A 23,025-nucleotide genomic window follows, 5' to 3' on the forward strand; every position below is an offset into this window, starting at 1 on the left:
AAAACCACTTGAAATAAAAGCCAAAGTCCTTGATGTCTTACTTGTTCTCCCTGTGTCCTGTCTTTCTCTCTGTGAGACATTAAAGAACCACTTTTCTTTTCTTTTTTTCTTTCTTTTTTTTTTTTTTGAGACAGAGTCTTGCTGTGTTGCCCAGACTGAACTGCAGTGGTGTGATCTTGGCTCACTGCAACCTCTGCCTCTCAGGTCCAAGTGATTCTCCTGCCTCAGTCTCCCAAGTAGCTGGGATTACAAATGTGTGCCAACACACATGGCTAATTTTTGTATTTTTAGTAGAGACAGAGTTTAGCCATGTTGGCCAAGCTGGTCTCAACTCCTCACCTCAGGTGATTCATCTTCCTCAGACTCCCAAAGTGCTGGGATTACAGGCATGAGACACCACACCTGGCCCTAAAGAACCACTTTTAAGTTAAATGTCCTTGAGTCCATATTTGATCACATATGCTCAAATCTTGTGTTGAGAATTCTTTAATAGTCCTTCAATATGAAAGGTAAAGAATAAACCTTTTGCCTTCCCCCTAAGCACCTCTACGGCCTGCTCCCATGAACCGCTTACCCTTCTACATACAGTTTTATTTCACTCAAATTAAACTGCTTGCATTTACCTAAACATGATATTAACCCGACTATGTCTCCTTGTGTTTTAGTGTACTCCGACCTGGAATGTCTTCTCAAGAAGACATGTCTTGCCATGTCTAAAACCTACCCAATAATCCAGTTTTATCTCCATTTGACTGTGACTTAAATTCAGCTTTCCAAGATGTCTATGGTCCCTAGAGTATGCTAAATAGTTGCTAGTCCAGTGAATAAGTCCTTATATTACTCTCATACACAGATACCCTTTTCTCTTCTTATGCCATTTGGCATATCTTTAAAAATATAATCTATGGTATACATGAACCATATGTTCTAATTTATAAGACATTTTCCAATCTTTTCCTGTTAGATCCCTATAAGATCTGTAACTTCATACAGTCTAAGACACACTTTTTCTTATTTTCATCATTCCTTCCCTATTATCTCAGTTGTCACTTTTACACTGTCCTTCTGTCAGTTGCCCATTCTCAAGCTAGAAGAGGACAGACAGCCCATCTAGGACTTGCTAAGAAGTCAATGAAATGAATCTTCCCACACCATAGGCAGCAGATTATCACCCATACTGTATAGCAAGGTAAAATGCAAAAGAATAATAATTTATTTTTAAAAAATCTTAAAATTATGCAGTATACACAACTAGAAAAGAACACAGATGGTAAGAGAGGATACCTGGAAAATCCCGAAGAATCAACCACTCAAAGAAATCAGTGAGGTAACAGAATACAAAATTAACCTACAAAATCGATAGCTTTTATATACACAAACAAATAGAAGAAATAAGGATAGACAGTATAAACAGAGAAAATTTAAAATTTAGGAATAAATTTAACAAAAAAAAATGTGCAAAACATCTAAGAGGAAAATTTTTAAGCAATCCTTAAAGTGATTTAAAAGACATCAAATAATAGAACAACATGCCCTATTATTGGATAAGATGACTGAACATTACACAAGTATTGGTCTCCCTAAGTTAATGTACAAATTCAACGCAATCACAATAAAATACCAATAAGTGATTTTATGAAGGTAGACAAACTGGCACTAAAGTTCAGATGAAAAAACAAATGTACAATAACATGTAAAAAAAAAAAAAAAACACAGAGAAAAAAACCCACAGAGGAAAACTACCTCCTCAGACATTAAAACACACTATAAAATCTCTATAATTAAAATCATGTGGTACTAGTGCATGGACAGATAGACCAGTAGAATACAGAAACTCTAGAATTAAACCCACATACAGATGGAAATTTAAGTAGGTAGCATTTCAAATTGCTAGGGTAAAGATAAATTTTTTAATAAATGGTGCTGGAACAATTACATAGCCATTTGGGAAAATAAAATCAGATCTATGTCTCACAACACAAAAGAATAAACTACTAATATATTAATTCAGAAGACAAAAATAAAACCATGGAACTACTAGAAGAAAAAGTGAGATAATTCTTCCTTAACTCTGAGTATGAAAAGGCTTTCCAATCATTTCTCAAAATACAGAGGCAATAAAAGACCAAACAATTTGACAACACAAAAATAAAAAACTGAAAACACTGTACAATACAATAAACAAAGTCAAAAGATGCCTGACCAACTGGGAGAAATATTTGCAATATATACCACAAAGGGCTAGTTACACAAATATGTAAGAATTTCTAAAAATTAAGGTATAAAGGAAAAAAAAAACCCTAGTGAAGAACAGAGTAAGAACAGGAATAAATTCACAAAAAAGAGATAATGCCTATCTAACACACAGGAAAATGTTAAAACTCACTCATAATTAGAGAAGTGCAAATTGAAACAACACTGAAATGCCATTTCTCACCTGTCACACTGGCACAAATTTTAAAATATGACAACAAATTCTGTTGGCAATTTGTGGAGAAACGGGCATGCTCCTACTTGGTTGGTGGGAATGTAAATTAGAACAATCCTACTAAAGAGAAATTTGGCAACATCAAGACAATTGTTGCCTTTTTAAAGTCAGCAGTCTCCTTCCAGGAAAATACCCTGAAAATATACCAATAATATAAAAATACATATGGACAAGGTTATTCATTGAAGCACTGCTTGTAATTGCAAAACTATTGGCAGTGACATGCATGCCAACACAAGGAAAGCTAGTGAGACTAAATAAGTATGGTTTTGTTTTTGTTTTTGTATTTTTTGAGACGTAGTCTTAATCTATCGCCAGAGTGGAGTGCAGTGGTGTGATCTCGGTTCACTGCAACCTCTGCCTCCCGGGTTCAAGCAATTCTCCTGCCTCAGCCTCCTGAGTAGTTAGGACTACAAGTGCACACCACCACATCCAGCTAATTTTTATATTTTTAGTAGAGATGGGGTTTCACCATGTTGGCCAGGATGGTCTGTATCTCTTGACCTCAAGATCCACCCACCTCAAGCTCCCAAAGTGCTGAGATTACAGGCGTGAGCCACTGCAACCAGGTCAATAAGCAGGTTTTCAGAATTTTATTCGATTTAGATTTAGATCCATATATGGCTAGTAGCTGCCATTTTGAATAGCATAGTTCGAGAGGTACTTTTCAATTCCTGAGGACTGTAGACCAAGAGAAAGTGCCCAGAAAATTGCAGTCAAACGTTTAAGGGGTTAAGTATGCCCTCTACAAATATACATTGCTGGGACAGGGTCCAGGGCCTGCCAACGAGAGGGGCCTAGTAAGCACCCAATACTTCCAATATCTTCTGGAGGACTACACCCTAGGAATAAGGGAGAACTGGAAATAGGACAGTCCTTTTGAAACTTGCAACTGCTCAACCCCGATCAGATTACAGTGACTTCACTACTCAGAGAATAAAATGGCAAAGGGAGTGGAGATTATTTTCCATGTGGGCAACTGGCAAAGGATAATGTGCATATCACAGTATTGCAAATTAAAACCGCAGGAGATGCTACTATGTACACAGCAGAATGAGTAAAATTTATAAAGGGACCCTCAACGGCAATTACACAGGCATTCTCTTTAGAAAAATGTCTAGCCTTATATATTATTTGTATTTTTCTGTATGTATGCCATATTAGTTTTCTACTGCAGCCATAACAAATTACCACAAACTTGGTGACTTAACACAAACTTACCTCCTACAGTTCCGTAGGTCAGAAACCAAAATGGGCCTGACAGAGCTAAAATTCAGTTGTCAGCAAATGCATGTGTTCCTTCAGATGCTCTCAGAAAGAATCCACTTCCTTGCCTTTTCCAGCTTCTGGAGCAGGCGTCCCCAAACTTTTTACACAGGGGGCCAGTTCACTGTCCCTCAGACCGTTGGAGGGCCGCCACATACTGTGCTCCTCTCACTGACCACCAAAGAAAGAGGTGCCCCTTCCTGTAGTGCGGTGGGGGACCGGATAAATGGCCTCAGGGGGCCACATGCAGCCGGCAGGCCATAGTTTGGGGATGCCTGTTCTAGAGGGTGCCCACATTACTTGTCTCATGGCCCCTTTTTCTATCTTCAAAGACAGCATCACTCTGACAATTCTATAGCATCCCGACCACAGCCAAAAAGATCTGCTACCTTTAAGGACTCATGTGCTTAGACTAGGCTCACCTGGATAATTCAGGATAGTGCAGCTATTTAAAAGTCCTTAGTTTAATCAAACCTGCAAAGCTCTTTTGCCAGGTAAGGTGACATTTTCATAGGTTCAGGATTAGGACATGGATATTTTGGGAGGCAATTATTCTACCTACCACATGTGCTATACTTCAGAATAAAAATATAATAAAGTAATATGCATACTTGACTATTCAAAGTCTGGTTAAGATCATCCTCATCCAACACTTGAACAATTCAGATCCTTTGATCATTTTAACTCTGATACTAAAACTCCCTTCTTACTCTTGCTCACCTTGCTTTTAATACTTCCCATACTTTTTCATTATTACTAATTTATACACTGAATGCTTGTTTATATTTTCCTCATATTTGCTGTTTCCTAAGTCTGTTTCTTTTTTCCCCACTCTCTATCATTCCCTCCTGTACCTCACTACTTTCTGTTTGGATATAGTTTTCTTCTTCCTGAAATACATCCTTGAATCATTCTTTCAGGATGAGTCTGTAAATAATAAACTCTCTCAGTTTTCACTTATCTTTAAAAAGTCTTTTTTACACTCACATGTGTCTCTAAGTAAAATATCTGGGGTTAGAAATGCAGTATACTGTGTAGCTTAAAGGTTTTGAAGGCACACTACTTAGGCTTAAATCCCTAATGCAGTGGTAAATAAGGAACATAGAATGTGAGTAAGCTAATTAACTACTCTGCTTTCTCTGAATCTATAAAAAACGAACAATGATAGCTATATAATCAAAAAAACTAAATGAGTCATCTGAAATGTTTAAAACATAACTACCAAAGAAAAACCATTAAGTAGCCAGGCACAGTGGCTCACACCTGTACTCCTAGTGCTTTGGGAGGCTGAGGCGGGGGGACTGCTTGAGGCCAGGAGTTCGAGACCAGCCTGGACAATGTAGCAAGACACCAACCTGACAAAAAGTTGGTTTTTTTAATACTTTAAGTTCTGGCGTACATGTGCAGAATGTACAGTTTGTTACATAGGTATACACAAGCCATGGTGGTTTGCTGCACACATGAACCCATTATCTACATTAGATATTTCTCCTGATGCTATCCCTCCCCTAGTTCAACATCCCCTGACAGGCCCCAGTGTGTGACGTTCCCCTCCCTGTGTCCATGTGTTCTCATTGTTCAGCTCCCACTTATGAGTGAAAACATGAGGTGTTCGGTTTTCTGTTCTTGTGTCAGTTTGCTGAGAATGATGGTTTCCAGCTTCATCCATGTCCCTGCAAAGGACATGAACTCATCCTTTTTTATGGCTGCACAGTATTCCATGGTGTATACGTGCCACATTTTTTAAAACGCATCAAGTAAATGCTGGCTATCATTAACTATTAGGTTGACTTAAATATCAAGGTTAATTTTCCTTAACATTTAACACATATATACTATTTTATTGTCTTCTGGTATCCATTGTTAGAAGTCTGCTTTCAGATTTATGGTTTTCCTTTGACTGTAACTTGTTACTCCTCGACCACGTTTAAGATTCTCCCTGTGTCAGTGGTATCCTTAAGTTACATTAAAGTGCATCTAACTATAGGCTGAACTGTATTTCACTTACCTTCCTCAAGATCTGAATGCACCTCGTATCTTTCATTGATTTTAGGAAATCCCCACGTTGAATACTGCCTGTGTACTGTCATCTCTAGTCTCTCTTCCTAGAATGCGTATTACTTTTATGTCAAAACTGCTGTTTCGACCCTCAATGTCTCTTAACCCTGTATATTTTTCATTTCTTCACCTTCATGTGTAATAATCCAGAAAATTTTTTAGATTATCTTTTAGAGTTCAATTCTTTCTTAAATTGTAGCCAATATTCTTTTGAATCCATCCATCCATTTAATGTTTTGCCTTTATTACTACAGCTTCAACTCTAGAAGTTCTATGTGCTTCTTTTTCAAATCTTACTTTTCTTTTTTCACATTTTCTCCTTCCTATCTCATGTCTTCATTTCTTTCCTCATATCCTACATATTTAAAATATTCATTTTATAGCCTGCATCTAATCATCTATTACCAGAATGGAAGGGGAGCAAGGCCTGCAACTGAATTTGCTCAAAGTTTAGTTTCCTTTTGTGTTTTATAAATCTGGATTGTAAACTCATCTTCATCAAAGTTTTATCTATAAGAATCTTCTGGATTAAAGGGAGTCCTTCAGAGAGGTTATGCTTTTGCTACTACCCAGCAAACTAGGTATCACCAGCCCATGTCCAGTTTTATCACAGGTTACAGAGTAGTAGTAACTGAAATCACAAATTCGTGTCAGGCAAGCTTGTTGTTTGACTGCTCAGAAAGAAACTCCCTGCACCCCACATTCCCCACTCCCCTCGAATCCAGAGTACATGCCCAGAGAGCCACGCCTCTGCTGCCTTCATGTGCCAGTGGGTAAGCAGTTTTCTACTCTACACTTTTATTGACAGTGCATCCTTTAAAGAGCCCTGGCATTATATAGAAGTCTCACTTCTTCTTTTTCTTTTATTTTGTGCATAACAGAGTGTTTATTTTTAAATGAATATCGGTATACCGAGTAATAATATGTAGAAAATTTGTGAATTCTATCATCTGGTAATTTTGATTAAGAGAAACTAAATGCAGCCCAAATAATTTACAAGTATTCATTATTCTAACCATGAACAAGAATAAACTACTTTAAAAGCTAGCTGCTGCTTCTCACAGGTTACAAGTAACTATTTACTACTTTTCCATAAAGCTCATGACCTTCAAGAAAGCATTAGGGCAAAATATACATATATATTTCATCCCTTTTTTTTCTTCAAAGAAGTGGATTTTTTTTTTTACTAGATCTAAGAAAGAAAAAGTCAACACTGATATATGTGTACATGAGCTAAAAGGCATAGGAAAACAGACAACATATGCTCATTAAATTTCTAAGAAATATGAGGGAAAAAGATAAAATCTTTGGGTAAGTTTTAAGTCTGTACAAAGAAGCTAGATTTGCTACTCTCAAAAAATTAGGCCGGGCGCGGTGGCTCAAGCCTGTAATCCCAGCGCTTTGGGAGGCCGAGGCAGGTGGATCACGAGGTCAAGAGATTGAGACCATCCTGGTCAACACGGTGAAACCCCGTCTCTACTAAAAATACAAAAAATTAGCTGGGTATGGTGGTGCGTGCCTGTAATCCCAGCTACTCAGGAGGCTGAGGCAGGAGAATTGTCTGAACCCAGGAAGCGGAGGTTGCGGTGAGCCGAGATCGCGCCATTGCACTCCAGCCTGGGTAACAAGAGCGAAACTCCGTTTAAAAAAAAAAAAAAATTAAAAGACCTACTACGATATACAGAAATGATTTAATGCCTTTTCATAGGAACATAACTTGAGCTTTGCCAAAGCTCCATAATCCATGAGAGCATCTAAAATGCCAGTCCATGGAACAGGTGCTCCTTTCTTCTGGAAGTTTCCATGGATTTCTAGCCAATATCACAAACTTTGTCCAAGACTTCATCCCAGTTCCACTGGAAGTAGATCTGGAAGACAGTCATCTTCTCATGGGGGTTCCCAGTGCTGCAGCTTCCTTGACCTTGAACGCTTTCTCCCTCTGTGGGTGGTACTGTTCAATTTCAGTCTGAGCTACAGCACTGGCCAGCTTCCTCCTCCTGTTCTTTTGCTTGGTATTCCTTCTCAGTGGCCTGCTTCTGAGCCTGCAGCAGCTACTGGCGAACTGACTTGGCCATGGCTGTGGTGACTCTGAAGCCGAGACAAGCACCGTAAATTGGCTCCAGGGTCAGCTGACCAGGTTACTCATGACCTACCAGAAGTCTGACTTCTAACTCAGAATTTTAAAGACTCCACCTTCTATCGCAAGACAGGTATTAAAATTCACTCCTCTATAGGTTTTCACAACCACAATCCCCAACCCAAGTAGCCACTCTCCTTCTCATGAGTCTTTCTCTGACTTCCACCTCTCTCTTCACTTTTGGATGGTTGAAATTTCCCTTCTAAAAGTTCAGCTATGCAGGTAAATAGATTTTTTTAAATTAATATTTTGATGAGTACTTCTAAATAATTTAGTGGTGAGATTTTTAGAATTTCTAGTCCATGACACTGCCAGCTACAAAAATTTATATTCATCTGTTTTTTGAGTTTTCTAAATATTCTGCAGTAAGCATTCAATTAGAAAAGGTCATTTTAAAACTAAAATTGCTCGCTGACATATGTAATCAGCAATGAACTAAAAAGATGGCACCTAATAAAGCTGTGATAGCTAGTAAACTCTGAACTCCTATTTGTTAAGAGTGGATATTTAAAGCATTTCTTCCCAGTTTTCCATCAAAATCACTGAACAAATTGTCAAACGCATACTCTAGGATGCTTCCACTAAATTCTAATCCATTATATCCGGATTGAACATAGAAAACTAAGAAAAAATGCGCATGGTTCTGAGGCACAGATATACTCAAAAATTACTAGTTTAGAACTCAGAGAACAATGACAAGGTGTAAGATTTTGTTTCCCGGTTACCCCTACGTAGGACTAGCCCACATTTCTTCCCAGGTTTCACTTTCCAAGGAGGAATCCAAGCAAAGAGTAATGGCTTACAATCAGAAATGGGCGCTTTAAGCTATTTTTAAAAAGAGGAAGTTTTGAAGCACATGAGATGGTTTCAAAGACAAATTTGGCAGCTAAGTGTAGTGGTAGCACTGGGATAGATTTCAAGATCCATTTCTTTATCATTATGATTCTGGTCAGCTTCATTATCATTCCCAAGTATTCACTCCTCTCTTCCTTTGAGAGGATTATTCTTCCCTGCCCCATTAACATCAAGCTTGCCCACAAGACTTTCTTTGACCTGTGAAATGTAAAGAAGTAACCCAAGCCACTTTTAGACTAAAGTTGTGAGAGCCACTGTGTGGTTCTACTTTGTTCTTTTTCCTGTGCCACAAGACAGAAAAGAAGACTGTTTTTTCTGCCTGAGTCCCCAAATGAATACGACATGGGACACGGTGGAGGCCAACCACAGTTGACATGACACTTGTGAGAAATAAATGTTCACAGTCGTAAGCTACTAAGATATTTAGTCTACCCTGCCTGACACAGAAATAACTGCACGTATTACATTACTGAAAGTACTTTGTGTGTGATTCCTGGCAGCTCTGGGGTGCATTCTTTTTGTAAATAATCAAGTAAAATATAAACAAGGCTCCTAGCACAATTTTAATAAAGTAAACAAATGTAATCAAGTGATATAAAGCATCATAATAAAATCCAGTGTGAAATTTGTGAGATTGAAAACAGAGGTCACTGTGTCAAACCCTGGCAAATGGAGCTGGGGAGAGCCATGAAGGGAGGCCTCTTACACACAATTTGTATAACAGGAACTCCCACAAAAAAGTTTTCCAAACTACAGTTGACTGCATGAATCACACAAGGACAGCTAATTACTTCTACATGAACACTTGCCTATCTCGAAAACTCTCTCAAACCCAATCCAAGAGTACATGAGCCTAACCATAACTCCAAGATTACAAAGGCCTATCTTACTTGCCAATAAGCATTCACCAGCTCTTGTAAGACACTGCCAGCACCAATCAGATTTCTTTTCAAAACAACTTGCATAACCTCCTCTTTCTCCAGTACATCCTAACCTACTCCTTTGTTCTCCAGACATATTGGAAGCCACTCTGGTGTGTATTTATGTCTTGAATTGCAGTCCTACTTCTCAAATCCTGTTTCCAAATAAAGTATTTTCACTTAGAGATTTGTCTTGCTATATTTTTATATTGACACTAGTTTCAATCATTCATTTATTTATTCAGTTGTCCTGCCAAAATCTGCTGACATTTTCTCTCTACTAGACACTATGCAATTCCCCGGTAATAAGGAAACAAATAAGATCTAGAAGATATATACAGAAAGCAAAGGGAGAGAGAGCCAAACATGTAAACAAATAAATACAGCGTAGTATGATAAGAGCTATAACAGAGACGGAGTGCGAAGACAGAGAAATCACAGAAGGTTTCACAGCAGAGAGAATCTGAGCAGGACCTTGAAGGATAGGCAGGTATTTGCTAAGTGAAGGAAAGGGAATCACTATTCCAAACAAAGGAAATAATCCATAACACACGGAGGGTCATGAGTGAACCAGCCAGGGGAGGAGTTAAGAAGTTCCATGTGGCAGGGCACAGTGGCTCACGCCTGTAATCCCAGCACTTTGTGAGGCCGAAGTGAGCAGATCACAAGGTCAGGATTTCAAGACCAGCCTGACCAACATGGTAAAACCCCACCTCTACTAAAGGTACAAAAATTAGCCAGGCACGGTGGGGTGCACCTGTAACTCCAGTTACTCAGGAGGCTGAGGCAGGACAATCACTTGAACCCAGGAGCCGGAGCTTGCAGTGAGCCGAGATTGTACCACTGCACTCCAGCCTGGGTGACAGAGGGAGACTCCGTCTCAAAAAAAAAAAGGAAAAAAGAAAAAAAAAAAAAGTTCTATGTTAATATCCTAGTGCATGTATGGAGGGAAATAAAGCTAAAGAGCTAGACAGGAAGCAGAAAGCAAAGAACCTTCCAAGCCACTCTAGAGAGCCCAACATTTACCTGTCAGCAATAGTCAGACACTGAAAACTTTCCACAGATCATGACATGATCACATGTATGTTGCAGGAAGACAACACTGAGAGAAACACAGAAGTTGGGTTGGAAAGGGAGAGCCCAACAACATAACTGTTCTCTGCTTCGATACTCACATATTTCAACAAAGGCAAATGGCTCTATGTTTTATTCAAAAGGCACATGCTAAATTGCCAAGCAAAAACAACAAAAAGCTGACTATATACAAAGGATTTACAGAAGCATAACATACAAGATTACTGGAAAGAATTTAAAATCACTTCTTTCTTCCTGATAAAACATTCATATTCAATCCATCTTGCTTCTCACAAAGTATTCTGCTGCCATAAGCAACCCACCCTGATCTCACCACCCCAAACTTAAAATCCAATTACTAAGAGTAAACTGCTTATGAGAAAATAGAAAATTTTAAACAGCCAATCAACAGATATATTTCTGACAGATCACCCTTTTAGAAACCAAAACATATCTAAGATTAACTAAGCAATGTTTGCCTTTCTATCCTGATTATACTGGTCCATGACAATGTATCTTACCGGACATTACTAATGAAGGCTGGTGCAAGGAAAGAGCCTCAACCAGAATTTATAATTGGGAGGAGCCGTAAATGGCTTCTGCTTGAACCCCAGTCTTCTGTTCTGAACCTCACTGCAAGGTCAGCGCCTTCCATGGCCCTGCCAACTTGCCTGTGTGCCCTCCCCTCCAATGGAAAGGAAGACACTATCTCTGGAAACTGCGTATCTGACCTACGATTAAATTTTTAGGTTTCTGATATTGCCAAAGTACACTGCACTTAACAAAATGACTATACTACCAGAAAACACAAATATTTGTACCCTTAGAAATACAAAGCTATACATATGGTAGCTGCAAGCAAATATAAGAATTATTCAGAATAATTACAAGATGTTTTATGAGAACTTAAGGATTTGCATAAATACTGTGAAGGTCCTCGAGGGCAGAAACCTTCCCTTTTCCTGTTTGTGACAGGAAGAAGTGTAGTGGTTATGGACATAGTCGTGGAATTAGAATACTATGTTTAAATCCTAGTTTCTCTACTTACCATGTAACTCTGGGCAATTACCCTACTCACTTTATATCACAATTTTCATTTCTTGGAATATTAAGATAATAAAACTGTCTATGCCATAGGATTGTTATAAAGATTAAATGACTTAACACTGGGAAAGTCATGTACAGAAGAATTCAATACATGCCAACTATTAGTTTTCTTAGTATTGCCAGCTTCCCAAATACAGTAGATAGCAAACAAACTTTGAAATGAAATCAATCAAAGTAAACATAACTTTATAAACTTTCAAAAAACTTGGACTATGCTGTTAAAACTTTTTAAACAATAAAATGACAATCACTTGTCTTTCTGTTTAAAAGGAAATTATCTGCAAAGCCTACTATAAAAATTGTATAAATAAAATCCAATACTCTAGGGGAAAAGGTGCACAGAATTTTAAGAAGTTAGTTTCTACTTACATCTGGTTTGGAATGCTGAAAAATCTTCAGGGGAAATTTTAAGTCCCCTTTAGCTAAAGTTACTAAATATTCCTTTAATAGCTCATTGGCCACACCAGGCGACTGTTTCTCACAACGATGAAGAAAGGGAACCATCCACTGGTAGGCACTTGTGACATATTTGTCCTCAGAACACTGAAAGTACAATCAAGCAAAACAGACAAACAAGAATGAAGTTAAACTAATTGCCTTATTATATCAGACAGCAAGTTCTAAAGCTTACAGGTCCTCAGACAGATGTTAAATAGTGCAAACCCAACACTCTGAAACACACCATCCGGTTCACCACTCACATGTGAATTGACAGGTAGCAGGAAAATGAATCACCTATTACTGGGGCTAGTAGAGCTGACAGCAACAATATCACTGCGGCTCATCTATTTACATCGTAAGCAATGTGGCGTCCCAAGGAGCCTAAGCTCAGCTCTAGAAAACCAACAGGCTGCTACTACAACTCAGTCATGAGGTCTTCCAGGGCAAAGAGAGGGTATACCCAAAAAGAGAGAGAGACAGACAGACAGTATAAAAAGAGGCAGAGACAGACAGAGAAAGAGTCCTTAGACCAACAAAGAGTGAAACAAAAACCTAGAAAGACAGAGATACACAAATAAGCACAGGTTATAAAACAAGGCCCACTAGAAAACAGGGCCTCATCTACAAATGTCAAGAACCTCTCCCTTCTTTTTCCTCTTCCTCTTTGTTTTGCCCCTTTACAACCACCTTTACAAAATTCCAAACGACAGAGATAGTTTTACCCATTATCCCTAAAATTACACAGTTGTTTCTCTTAATTACACCCCAAGAGATACACCTAAAGCTCTTAAAAGGAGTCAATATGTAACACAAATCAATTAGGTAGATTATCAGGCAAAGAAATTAATGAGATGAAGGGAAGTTAAGGACAGAGGGAGAGACAAAAGGAATATAAATATAAGACAGTGGAAAATGTGGAAGGGAAGGAGAGAAGAAAAGTCCAGGGAGGAAAAAGAGCCCATCACACAGTTGTGACTCAGTGCCTTCATCTGGCCCATTTAACCTAAGCTGCCAATGAGCAAAAGACTCGAAAGAGCACTGGCAGCTACCACCTCCGCAGCAGCATTTTCTTGCCTCTTGACTCAGTGGCTGGAGTAGAAATAAGGTCCCAACCTCGGGGATACAGCACAGAACGATCTAAGAATCACTGGGAAAATTCTCTTAAACACACTCACCCTGAAGTCAAGAAGTTTTCTTCATACAACCACCCAGTCCTCTTAACCCCAATACTTTTTTCCCAGTCCTTGAAATATATTAATTGGGAATTTTAACAAAGTGAAAGGTTAGAAACAGGATTACTAGAATCACTAGTTTAGAAATACGCCTAACTAGGAGGGGGAAAAAAAGTTACACGGATGGGTTTGAGTAAAGGGCAAGCAAGATATAAACACAACCAAAATAGTTTTATGTGTGTTTAATACGTTATCCATAGTATTTTATTGTGGAAAAAAGTCAAGAAACCATCTTTTCTTTATTTACTGACTCCTCAGGTCTGGAGAACATTTCGTCTTTGGTTTGAGACAGTATGAGTCAAAGTGCACAGAAAACGCTTTAAAATGTTTAAAAAGAAAGTTAGAATAAAACCTACACTATTCATCAGTAATCTTAGTTTTTCAATGTCTTTCATCTGCTGGAGTTCTTTCAGGGTTAGAGTTAAGTCACACCCAGCTTCATAAACCAGTGTTTCCAGAGTAACCAAATTATCACAGATACCCAGCAAACCAGGAACATTCCGCTCCATTCCAAGTCGAATTAGTGACAATGCACAGTCCACCTAAAATTGAAAAGCAACAGTAAGTTCCTGTGTATTACATATTTTCATCTATTCTAAAGTAGAAGCCTCCGGGACAGAAACTAATTCTTACAATCATTTTTTATAAAACTACATTACCAGTAACATGCATATTTTATTTACTGAAAAAACATTAGAGTCCTTTATCAAATATCTCAGCATCAAACTGTTTCCAAGGAATGAAACCATCAGCAAGAAATATGGAACATAAAAATAAGAGAAAGACAATCAACCTCTTAAAAATTTGTAGAGCATTACAGTTTACAGCGCACCTTTACATATTTCTCTTTTTAATTCTCACATTAACATATCAAGCAGAGAAAAAACACATACCTACTAATGATAATGCCAAGTTAATCTTATTTTTACTATTACCACTCTGCTTTCAAATGAATGTTTGTTTTGAAAGTTTTACTTTCGTATTTCTGTTCTGTTAATCTTATTTTTACTATTAACACTCTGCTTTCAAATGAATGTTCGTTTTGAAAGTTTTACTTTCGTATTTCTGGTCAAGTTTATGAACCGGTATGTTCTCCGACTGATGGAGAAATAATATAAAGTAGCCTAAAGCCATTATCTCTCACACTACTTCTTACTCTCCTATTCCTGGACAATTATTTATGAGGACCTACTATGAGCTAAGCTCCATTCACTATCTGTGTTAGGAATGCAGAACTGAGTAAGATGAGGTCTCTTCCTTCAAAGATCTCTCAGCCTTGTAGGAGAAAACAACCACAATGACTGAAGCAGAGTGTGGTAAGCGCTGTGAATGATGGGGATCCCACAGAAGGGAGCACTCAGCCAGCCTGAGAGAGTCCCAGAGGAGGGAACACTTAGCATGGTCTTTAAAGAATCAAGGGGTATTCGTCAGGTGAGGAAGGAAGATTATGAGAAGGAGAGCAGCATGGAATGCAGAGATGCATGGAGAGTTGTGAAAGTACAATTACACGTGACTGAAAAGGTGTGAAGGGAAGCAATGAGAAGGACGGCTAGAGAGCAGCGGGGACAGGCGAGTTATGAACATTGTCAAGCTAAGGAACATGCAGCTGATCAGGAAGGCAGAGGATTTTTGAGTGAGACATGTCATGAATAGATCTAATTTGGAAAGAACACTAAGTATTTACTGACTAATGAATGAAATGTATCTGATGAACTGGAAACGGACTGAAGATAGACAGGACTGGTCAGAAGAATTATAGTTACCAGTATTAGAAGAATTATGACAGAAATACATTGATTCCCCATTCATTCACTGATCAGTTCACACATTCATTCACAGAGAGTAAATACTTGTTGCATACTTCTAATGTACTAGGCAAAAACAACAAGGAGCTAAACTATGACAGCATTCCTGAAGGCATACAGGAGAAAGAACGTAACAGATAATTAAGGAGAGACAATTTGTGAAATTTGGTCAGAACAGAGGAGGAATGTGAGTAAAGAGGAGTCTAGAACAATTTATCATCTAATATACAAGAGGGGTGTGTGTGTGTGTGTGTCTGTGTATGTCTGTGTGTGTGTGTGTGTGTGTGTGTGTTAGAGGCAAGGTCTTGCTATATTGCCCAGCTTGGAGTGTAGTGGGCTATTAACAGGTGCAGTCATAGTACATTACATGTAGCCTTGAACTCCTGGGCTCTAGTGATCTTCCCACCTCAGCAACAGAGTAGGTGGGACTAAAGGCGCGTGCCACCATGTCTGGCTTTTAATTCTTTATTGATCGTGTTGCTTCTGAGGTGCCTAGGAAACATCTTGATACAGATGCTCAACAGTAGGTCCAAGAAAAAGAAAACAAAATCTGTGCCACAGTACATGTTCTTGGTTGACAGTGATATTCGAGAATTGTCAGCACGCATATCACGGAAGTATTTGGGGAGAAGGATCTAAATGGTTCACAGTTGCAGACTCTCCTCTAGTAATAACATTAGCACACTGAGCGACAGCAACAGTAAAGGGACAGGCCAAAGAATATGAGCTCTAGGAGGAGACTACGATAAATGGCTAAGACAATGACAATAAACAACTTAAATTATATCCCAGAAGCTGAAGAATCACAAGAAAGAAGCAGTGAATGGTGTCAAAAAACAATGATGCTAAGCAACAAATGCAGGGAACGCGACACTAAGAGGTAGAGTGAAGGGGACTGTCCGCCTTACTGAGTGCAGTCTCCGGGTGGTGGGAGTTGCTGGGCTCTGGGGAAATGAGGAGTGAACAAAGAGCAGAGTGGCTATTTCTGAGCTGAACTGTGATAGAAATAAAAGGCTTAAAAAAAAAAAAAAAGGCAGCAGCAGCCAAGGAGAATATGGCTCTAGTTTTTTATTTATAAAATACAAGGGATATGAATTTTATGCTCACAAAAAGGGGAGGGGCAGAGAGAGCAGACACAGTAAAGAAGGAGAGGTTAAAGACAAGCTAGAGAAAAGGACTGCTGAGAAAGCCACCCTAAGCAGGTGGGACTGTGGAATCTAGAGTGAGGTAGGGAAAGAAAGTGGCTCTGACCAAAAGAGGAGCGCCCTGTTCCTCGGGAAGAGCTGGAAGGAGTAAGTGCAAATAAAGGGAGTTCTGAAACTTTCAAATAAAATCCAAAGCCAATTCATGTTCTGAGAATGAAAAGGGAAGGGGTGAAGTTTAAGGAATGGAGAAGGGGAAGAGGGGGCAGCAATGTAATACCAAGAAAAAATGCCAGGCCACAATAAAGGTCCACTCACAGCCCTTCAAAGACATTGGGACAGACAAGTGAAGATGAAGTGAAAAAACAAGAAATACATTTTCAGTTGGAAAGAGTGGTGCAAATAAATACAAGGCGGGGATAGTAGAGGAGATGTCATATGAGGCAAACCATGGGGGCTCTCGCAGTACTTCAACAGCTTCAACAGACACATGTTTTTTTTAGCTTACTGCCTAGTAATAAAAACAAAGTTTAAGTGTGAAAGAATACATCTACCTTTATAGCAAGTTTTGAAGAAAAAAAAAAAAACGTCTATCTCAAATGAATTCTCAGAAAGCATTCAGGAAACCTGATGCATAGAGCACAACTTTGAGCAAATGACAGTCTGAAAATATACTACATCAGCAATTGGTAACATAGTCGCCAATTCTGTGATCTAAACTAGTATTTTTAATATCAACTTCCAATCAGTTGCCTTCCCAAATACTTACTGAAGTATAAATGTTTCAAAATCAAATTACTGACACTTTAACTGAAAGCACGCTCTAATGCAACTTACAGAATTACATCATATACCCTAAGCCCTCGCCAGATAAAATTCACCACAATAAACATTTTCCTAAATCAACAAACAAGTTTTGCTAAAAGCACTAAGTCAAACAAAGTCCCACATCAATTAAATTTCTAAAAATGAAAAAGATAAAACTATGTCAGCTATCAATGATCACAGGATAAGCCACATGAAACATCGATACCTAACATGAAGAAAAAGAAAAAAAAAACCTCTAAGTGTTTTAAAATAATGAAAGAATGAAAGAAAGAATACAAGCTAACTAAAGTACTCCAAAATCACCTTTCTTTCTTTATAATTTTCCCTAATTACTAAAAAAGATAATTTAAGATGTCTAGGCATTATTGCTAGATTATTTACAAATTTAAGTTTCAGAAAGCTCTGTAGGTTTTTCCTTTCATGGCCTTTATTTTTGAAAGCAGTTTCAGGTTTGCCACAAAATTGAGGAAAAAGTACAATTTTCATACACCTCCTGTCCCACCCTCCAGCCACACAACCTCTCCCACTATCAACATCCCCCACCAGAGTCTGTGAACCTGCCCTAACACGTCATCATCACAGTTTACATTCAGGTTCACTTTTAGTGCTGTACAGGCCATGGGTTTTGACAACTGCATAATGACACATATCCACCATTATGGTATCTCCTAAAAAATAGTTTCAAGCCCTAAAAATCCTCTTTGCTCTGTCTGTTCATTCCTCCATCCCCCTTAGCCCCTTTTCACTAACTCCATAGCAGTGGCTTTCCCAGAAAGTCACATGGCTGGAATCACACAGTGTGCAGCCTTTCCAGATACGCTTCCTTCACTAAGTAATAGGCATTTCCAGTTCCTCCATGTCTTCCATGGTCTGATAGTTCATTTCTTTTTAGAGCTGAGCAAATATTCCATTGTGGATGTACCACAGTTAATCTGTTCACCTACTAAAGGACATCTTGGTTCTTCAATACTAACAAATGTATTGTTCAAATGCAGAATGTTACTAATAACTTGGGTGGGAGGAGCAATGTGGGGAAGGGGGACTCATGCAAACTCCACTGTCTATTCAATTTTTCTGCCAACCTGAAACTCCTCTAAAATATAAAGTCTATAAATAAATAACAAAATAGTTAATTGTTAAAAAAAAGAAACTTATTTTGCATTCCATTGTGGTACTTTTTCTGTTACTAATTTTTCTAAAAACTGAATAATGTTTGAAATTTGGGTTACAAAATATTTAAACACCAAAAATTGATGAATTATTACTGATCTTTTAAAATTCATGATACTGGTTACCTAGCACTTTTTATTGACAAGAGAAATATTTTAATTCACATTCCTAGCTCAACTGACAGAACCACCTAGAAATGAGTTTTTATAATGTATATATAAATATACACACAAACAAAGACACACTTTTGCCCTTATTCTCAAAGAGCTTTAACTAGAAGTTAAATTAAGAAACTACAAAGTGCTCAAACAAAACTTGTCTATCTAACAAAATCACTTTTCTTGTTAGTCTGAGATAGTAGTAAAATACATCTATGTGCCAAACTCCTATAAATCATATGGTGCCACTGGAGTCTTAAAAAATGTCCAGGTGCTGTTACAACAACCTACAAGTAGTTGATGATTTTTATACAGATTCTATTAAAAAGATTATACGGCCAGGCGCGGTGGCTCAAGCCTGTAATCCCAGTGCTTTGGGAGGCCGAGGCGGGTGGATCACGAGGTCAAAAGATCGAGACCATCCTGGTCAACATGGTGAAACCCCGTCTCTACTAAAAATACTAAAAATTAGCTGGGCATGGTGGCGTGTGCCTGTAATCCCAGCTACTCAGGAGGCTGAGGCAGGAGAATTGCCTGAGCCCAGGAGGTGGAGGTTGCGGTGAGCCGAGATCGTGCCATTGCACTCCAGCCTGGGCAACAAGAGCGAAACTCCGTCTCAAAAAAAAAAAAAAAAAAAGATTATACAGGAACTCAGATTTTGTCTGGCTCTGCTGCTGTGTCCCTGTGCAAGACATTCACTCTCCTTTCTGTGAATAGATAGTTTATTTATAAAAAGCAGGATTAAACTAATTGAACTAGCTTATTTCCAAAGATTCATTTCACTGTATTATCTTAAGATTCTATACATTTTCAAAAGTGAATCTTCATAAACTTAGAAAGTCAATCACAAATGTTCTTGGCCGTCACCCAGAGTTTAGTCTAGAATATTCCCAACAGCTCAGCAAATAATTTATCTTCAATGCTATGAATATTATAAACAGGAATTAGGCTAAGCAGAAATTCAAGAAGTCTATCACATGGAAACACAAGGGCCATGCTAGATATACTAAGCAGAAATTTATTTTATTTTTAAAATTTTTTTAAAACTTGTCATTGACTTGAAGCTCAACTAAGTAGAAATTTAAACAAGGGGGAATATATTATCTCCCATGGTACTGCTGCTCACCAGACCCCCTGGATTCACCCTTCCTGTCAAATCAGAGGCTGATCATAGGACAGGCAGTACAAAGTCAAGACTGAATGTGGAAGAAAGAAATCACTGTCTGCTGGCTAGAACCAACCCCACGAGAAAACCAAGGTACAGAAAAGGGAGGCAATAGGTCCAAATCACAAAGTCTGTTAGCTGAAGAGGCAAGACTAGTATTCAGATACCCTCAGGTTCAGTATAATCCTTGTCTCTATTTTCCAGATCCTTCTCTGATGCAGTTGTTAGGCATCTCTGTAACGGTATCTAAGAACTGAGAGTAATTAGGCATGGACTTAAAACATTAGAAACAACTTCAAACGGAGTTCCTGAAATCAACTGCATTACTGCAATACAACAGCAGATTAACCAAGCATTTGTACATAGATACAATCTTTTAAATTATATGGTGTTAAGCGTACGCAAAATATATAGAAAACAAGAGACAGTATGTACCGTATTTTGGAACTTAGGTTTTAACGTTTCTTGTATCCATCTGCTCTGTAAAAATCCAAAACAAAAGCCACAAAACCTTCTAATGCATAGGATAACAAAAGAAATACATATTCAATTCATCTCTTGCAAATTATGTACATGATTCCTGGCACTGCTGTCAGCTCGCACTCCATGTACTGAATCCTAAGGAACCAAGGCAGTTTCACTGGCATTACCGAGCAGCAGCGCCATGTCCCTCACCTGCAGGGAATAATGCTCTATTTCCTCTGCTCTGGTCTGATACCAGTCCATAACCTTCTCCACCGTAAGCTGGGTCGTCCTGAACCTTAGTAACTCGGGCTGTGCAGCATATAAGAATTCACTTTCATCCTGGAGACTCGGCTCAACAACCATTCTGTGAAGCACAGAAAGACCAATTAATAACCAACTAGAATGCTGGAAAAACATGCAATTTTGTAAAAGAATGACAGGGACAGAAATGAGGTGAGAGTAGGTTACAGAGACAGGGAGCATACATGTATCTGGTTTGTGTGCATATCTTATCACATGCACATGCATCCTCACAAGATAAATAAGACATTTTTTGGATGCTTAATTTATTTTCCCCCTGGTTTTCCCGACTTCAAAAATCAGAAGGCACAATACATCAAAAAAACTAAGCCACAAATCAATCAAATAAGTATTAACAAAATCAAAATAACTGAGGGAAGCTTTTACAAAATATACATAGCTGTGTGCCTATCACAGGCCCACTCAATCAAAATCACCTGTGCGGGCCAGCCAGGCCTCGTTTAGGAAAACACCCCCTGTGATTGCAACTTGAATTTGAATTAAGGAATCTTGTTTTTAATGTTCATAAAAATACGAGGAAACACACCTTATTTATGTTGATCTTATACCTCTACTAGGTACCAGCAATGTAGTGCCATACTGACATTGCAAAGAGCAGGACTACCTGATTCCCTATTGAGTGTGAAAAAAGGAAACCACATTTTGGAGGAACGTACACAGGGCTAACCTCGTGGGGATCGCAGATTATGAGTTTTTAATGAGAATGATCATGGCCAATTGCCTTCCATGTCGGACAAAAAAATAACAGATATAATAGAAAGTAACAAACCTAAGAAATCTCAGATGGGCATATGTAAAAACGGTGTGTTCCTTTAGGGGCAGTCATTCATCTAAAGCAAGCTGGTTGTACATGACTGGTATTACAATGGTTCTTCTTGTAAGGCAACAAGCTTTGGAGTCAGAATAGAATCAGACGTACAATTCCATCACTGAAAGTTGTGACACCTGCAAATCACTTAACTAAACTAGACTAAGATCTCCTTTATTCCTACCTTTTCCTTTTATTTATTTAAATGGGAAAAACACTACACACGAATGTTGTGAAAATTCAAAAGAACAGAGCACTGCCTGGCACAAAGGACGTGCTTAATTTTATTTACTGTTATTCTTATTAAAATTATTAGCAGAAACACAGCCTGTAAAGATTTGGGCATTTTATCCACATGCGTTAGACAACCTACTGCTTATACCTTGCACTACAGTAAGACCTCCCTATATGCGGAATGGTCCTTAACTTAACTAGTCTTCCAGTGTGGTTAACATTCTTCCAGAGATTTTCCCCACCCCTGCCACACGAAGCACATCACTCCTCCTGGCATCTCTTACATCTGCCTATTTTTGCAAGGAAAAGGAGCCAACAGTGACACTGAGTTCCTCTGATACTTCTTTCAGTTCTGCCTATTTATTCTCTGCTCAGCATCCTTTGATAGAACTGACCGCTCTGCTTCTAGAAATGCACTTCACCCCTCGCCAGCCTCCCATCACAATATGATGCATTCCTCCCACTGGCTGTCCCTTCACAGTCACCTTTGCTACAGCATCCTCCTCTCTCCAAGCATGAGTACCTGCAAAGCCACAGGCCTGTTAGCCCAGCTCTCTCCCTGCTTTCCACTCTCCCCAGTCTCCCCTTCAACTCTACCCTACGAATTACCACAGACATTACAATAGCAACAGTACATTTTATAAACCCGTAGGTGTTTAACTTCATCTCTGACTAATGATTTTAGCTGATACAGAAATCTATAGCAAAAAAACATTCTCCTCCAAACGTTTCAAAGGATTGCTCCATTGTTTTCTAGTTTCTAGTGATTTTGCTGAGGTGTCTGAGGTCACACTGATTCCTAATTTCTTTTATGTAACATGTCTTTCTCTTCAGAAGACTGTATCCCTAATATTCTGGGAGGTCATGTGGTAAGCTGCAATGTAACAGGCATTTCTATCTGAGGATGCATAATCTTCAATTCAAAGTAACAGACTTGAATTATTTCTTATAATTTCCTCCCCTCTATTAACCATGACATCTCTTTCATCTATAACTTGAATATCAGACTTGTTTTTTAAGTATCTGCTCTCTTATTTTCTAGCTCTGTATTTTGAACCTAACTTCTAGGAAGATTTCTTGCTTTTATCTTCCAACTCTCCTGATTTTTATATACCAACTATCATATTTTTAATGTCCTAAAGTTCTCTTAATCGTTTCTATTTTATACAATGCTACTGATATTTCACAAATTCAGTATCTTCTCTTATCTCTAGGTAATATCATTGATAATTTATGAAGTTTTCTCTTCTGTGTGGTATCGCTTTCTTTGAGTTCCATTTTCTGCATGTTTTGCCTTTCTTGTTCATTGCTTCTGCCTGCTGGAGTCTAACCTCAGATATCCAGGAAGCTC

General features: G+C 38.5%; 1 protein-coding gene across 3 annotated transcripts in view; it reads right to left on the reverse strand.

Moving 5' to 3' along the window:
• Positions 1-23,025, reverse strand: part of NBAS (NBAS subunit of NRZ tethering complex) — a 420,713-nt gene that overhangs the window by 266,961 nt on the left and 130,727 nt on the right. For all 3 annotated transcript variants that reach the window (XM_074394213.1, XM_003935214.4, XM_074394217.1), the window contains 3 exons: positions 20,522-20,675; positions 13,935-14,120; positions 12,275-12,448 (listed from right to left, as the gene is read on the reverse strand). In XM_074394213.1, coding sequence (XP_074250314.1) covers positions 12,275-12,448; positions 13,935-14,120; positions 20,522-20,675 — 514 coding nt within the window. The remainder of the gene's footprint in view (positions 1-12,274; positions 12,449-13,934; positions 14,121-20,521; positions 20,676-23,025) is intronic.

This window comes from Saimiri boliviensis, chromosome 1 (genome assembly GCF_048565385.1).
Source record: "Saimiri boliviensis isolate mSaiBol1 chromosome 1, mSaiBol1.pri, whole genome shotgun sequence".
Classification (NCBI taxonomy): Eukaryota; Metazoa; Chordata; class Mammalia; order Primates; family Cebidae; genus Saimiri; species Saimiri boliviensis.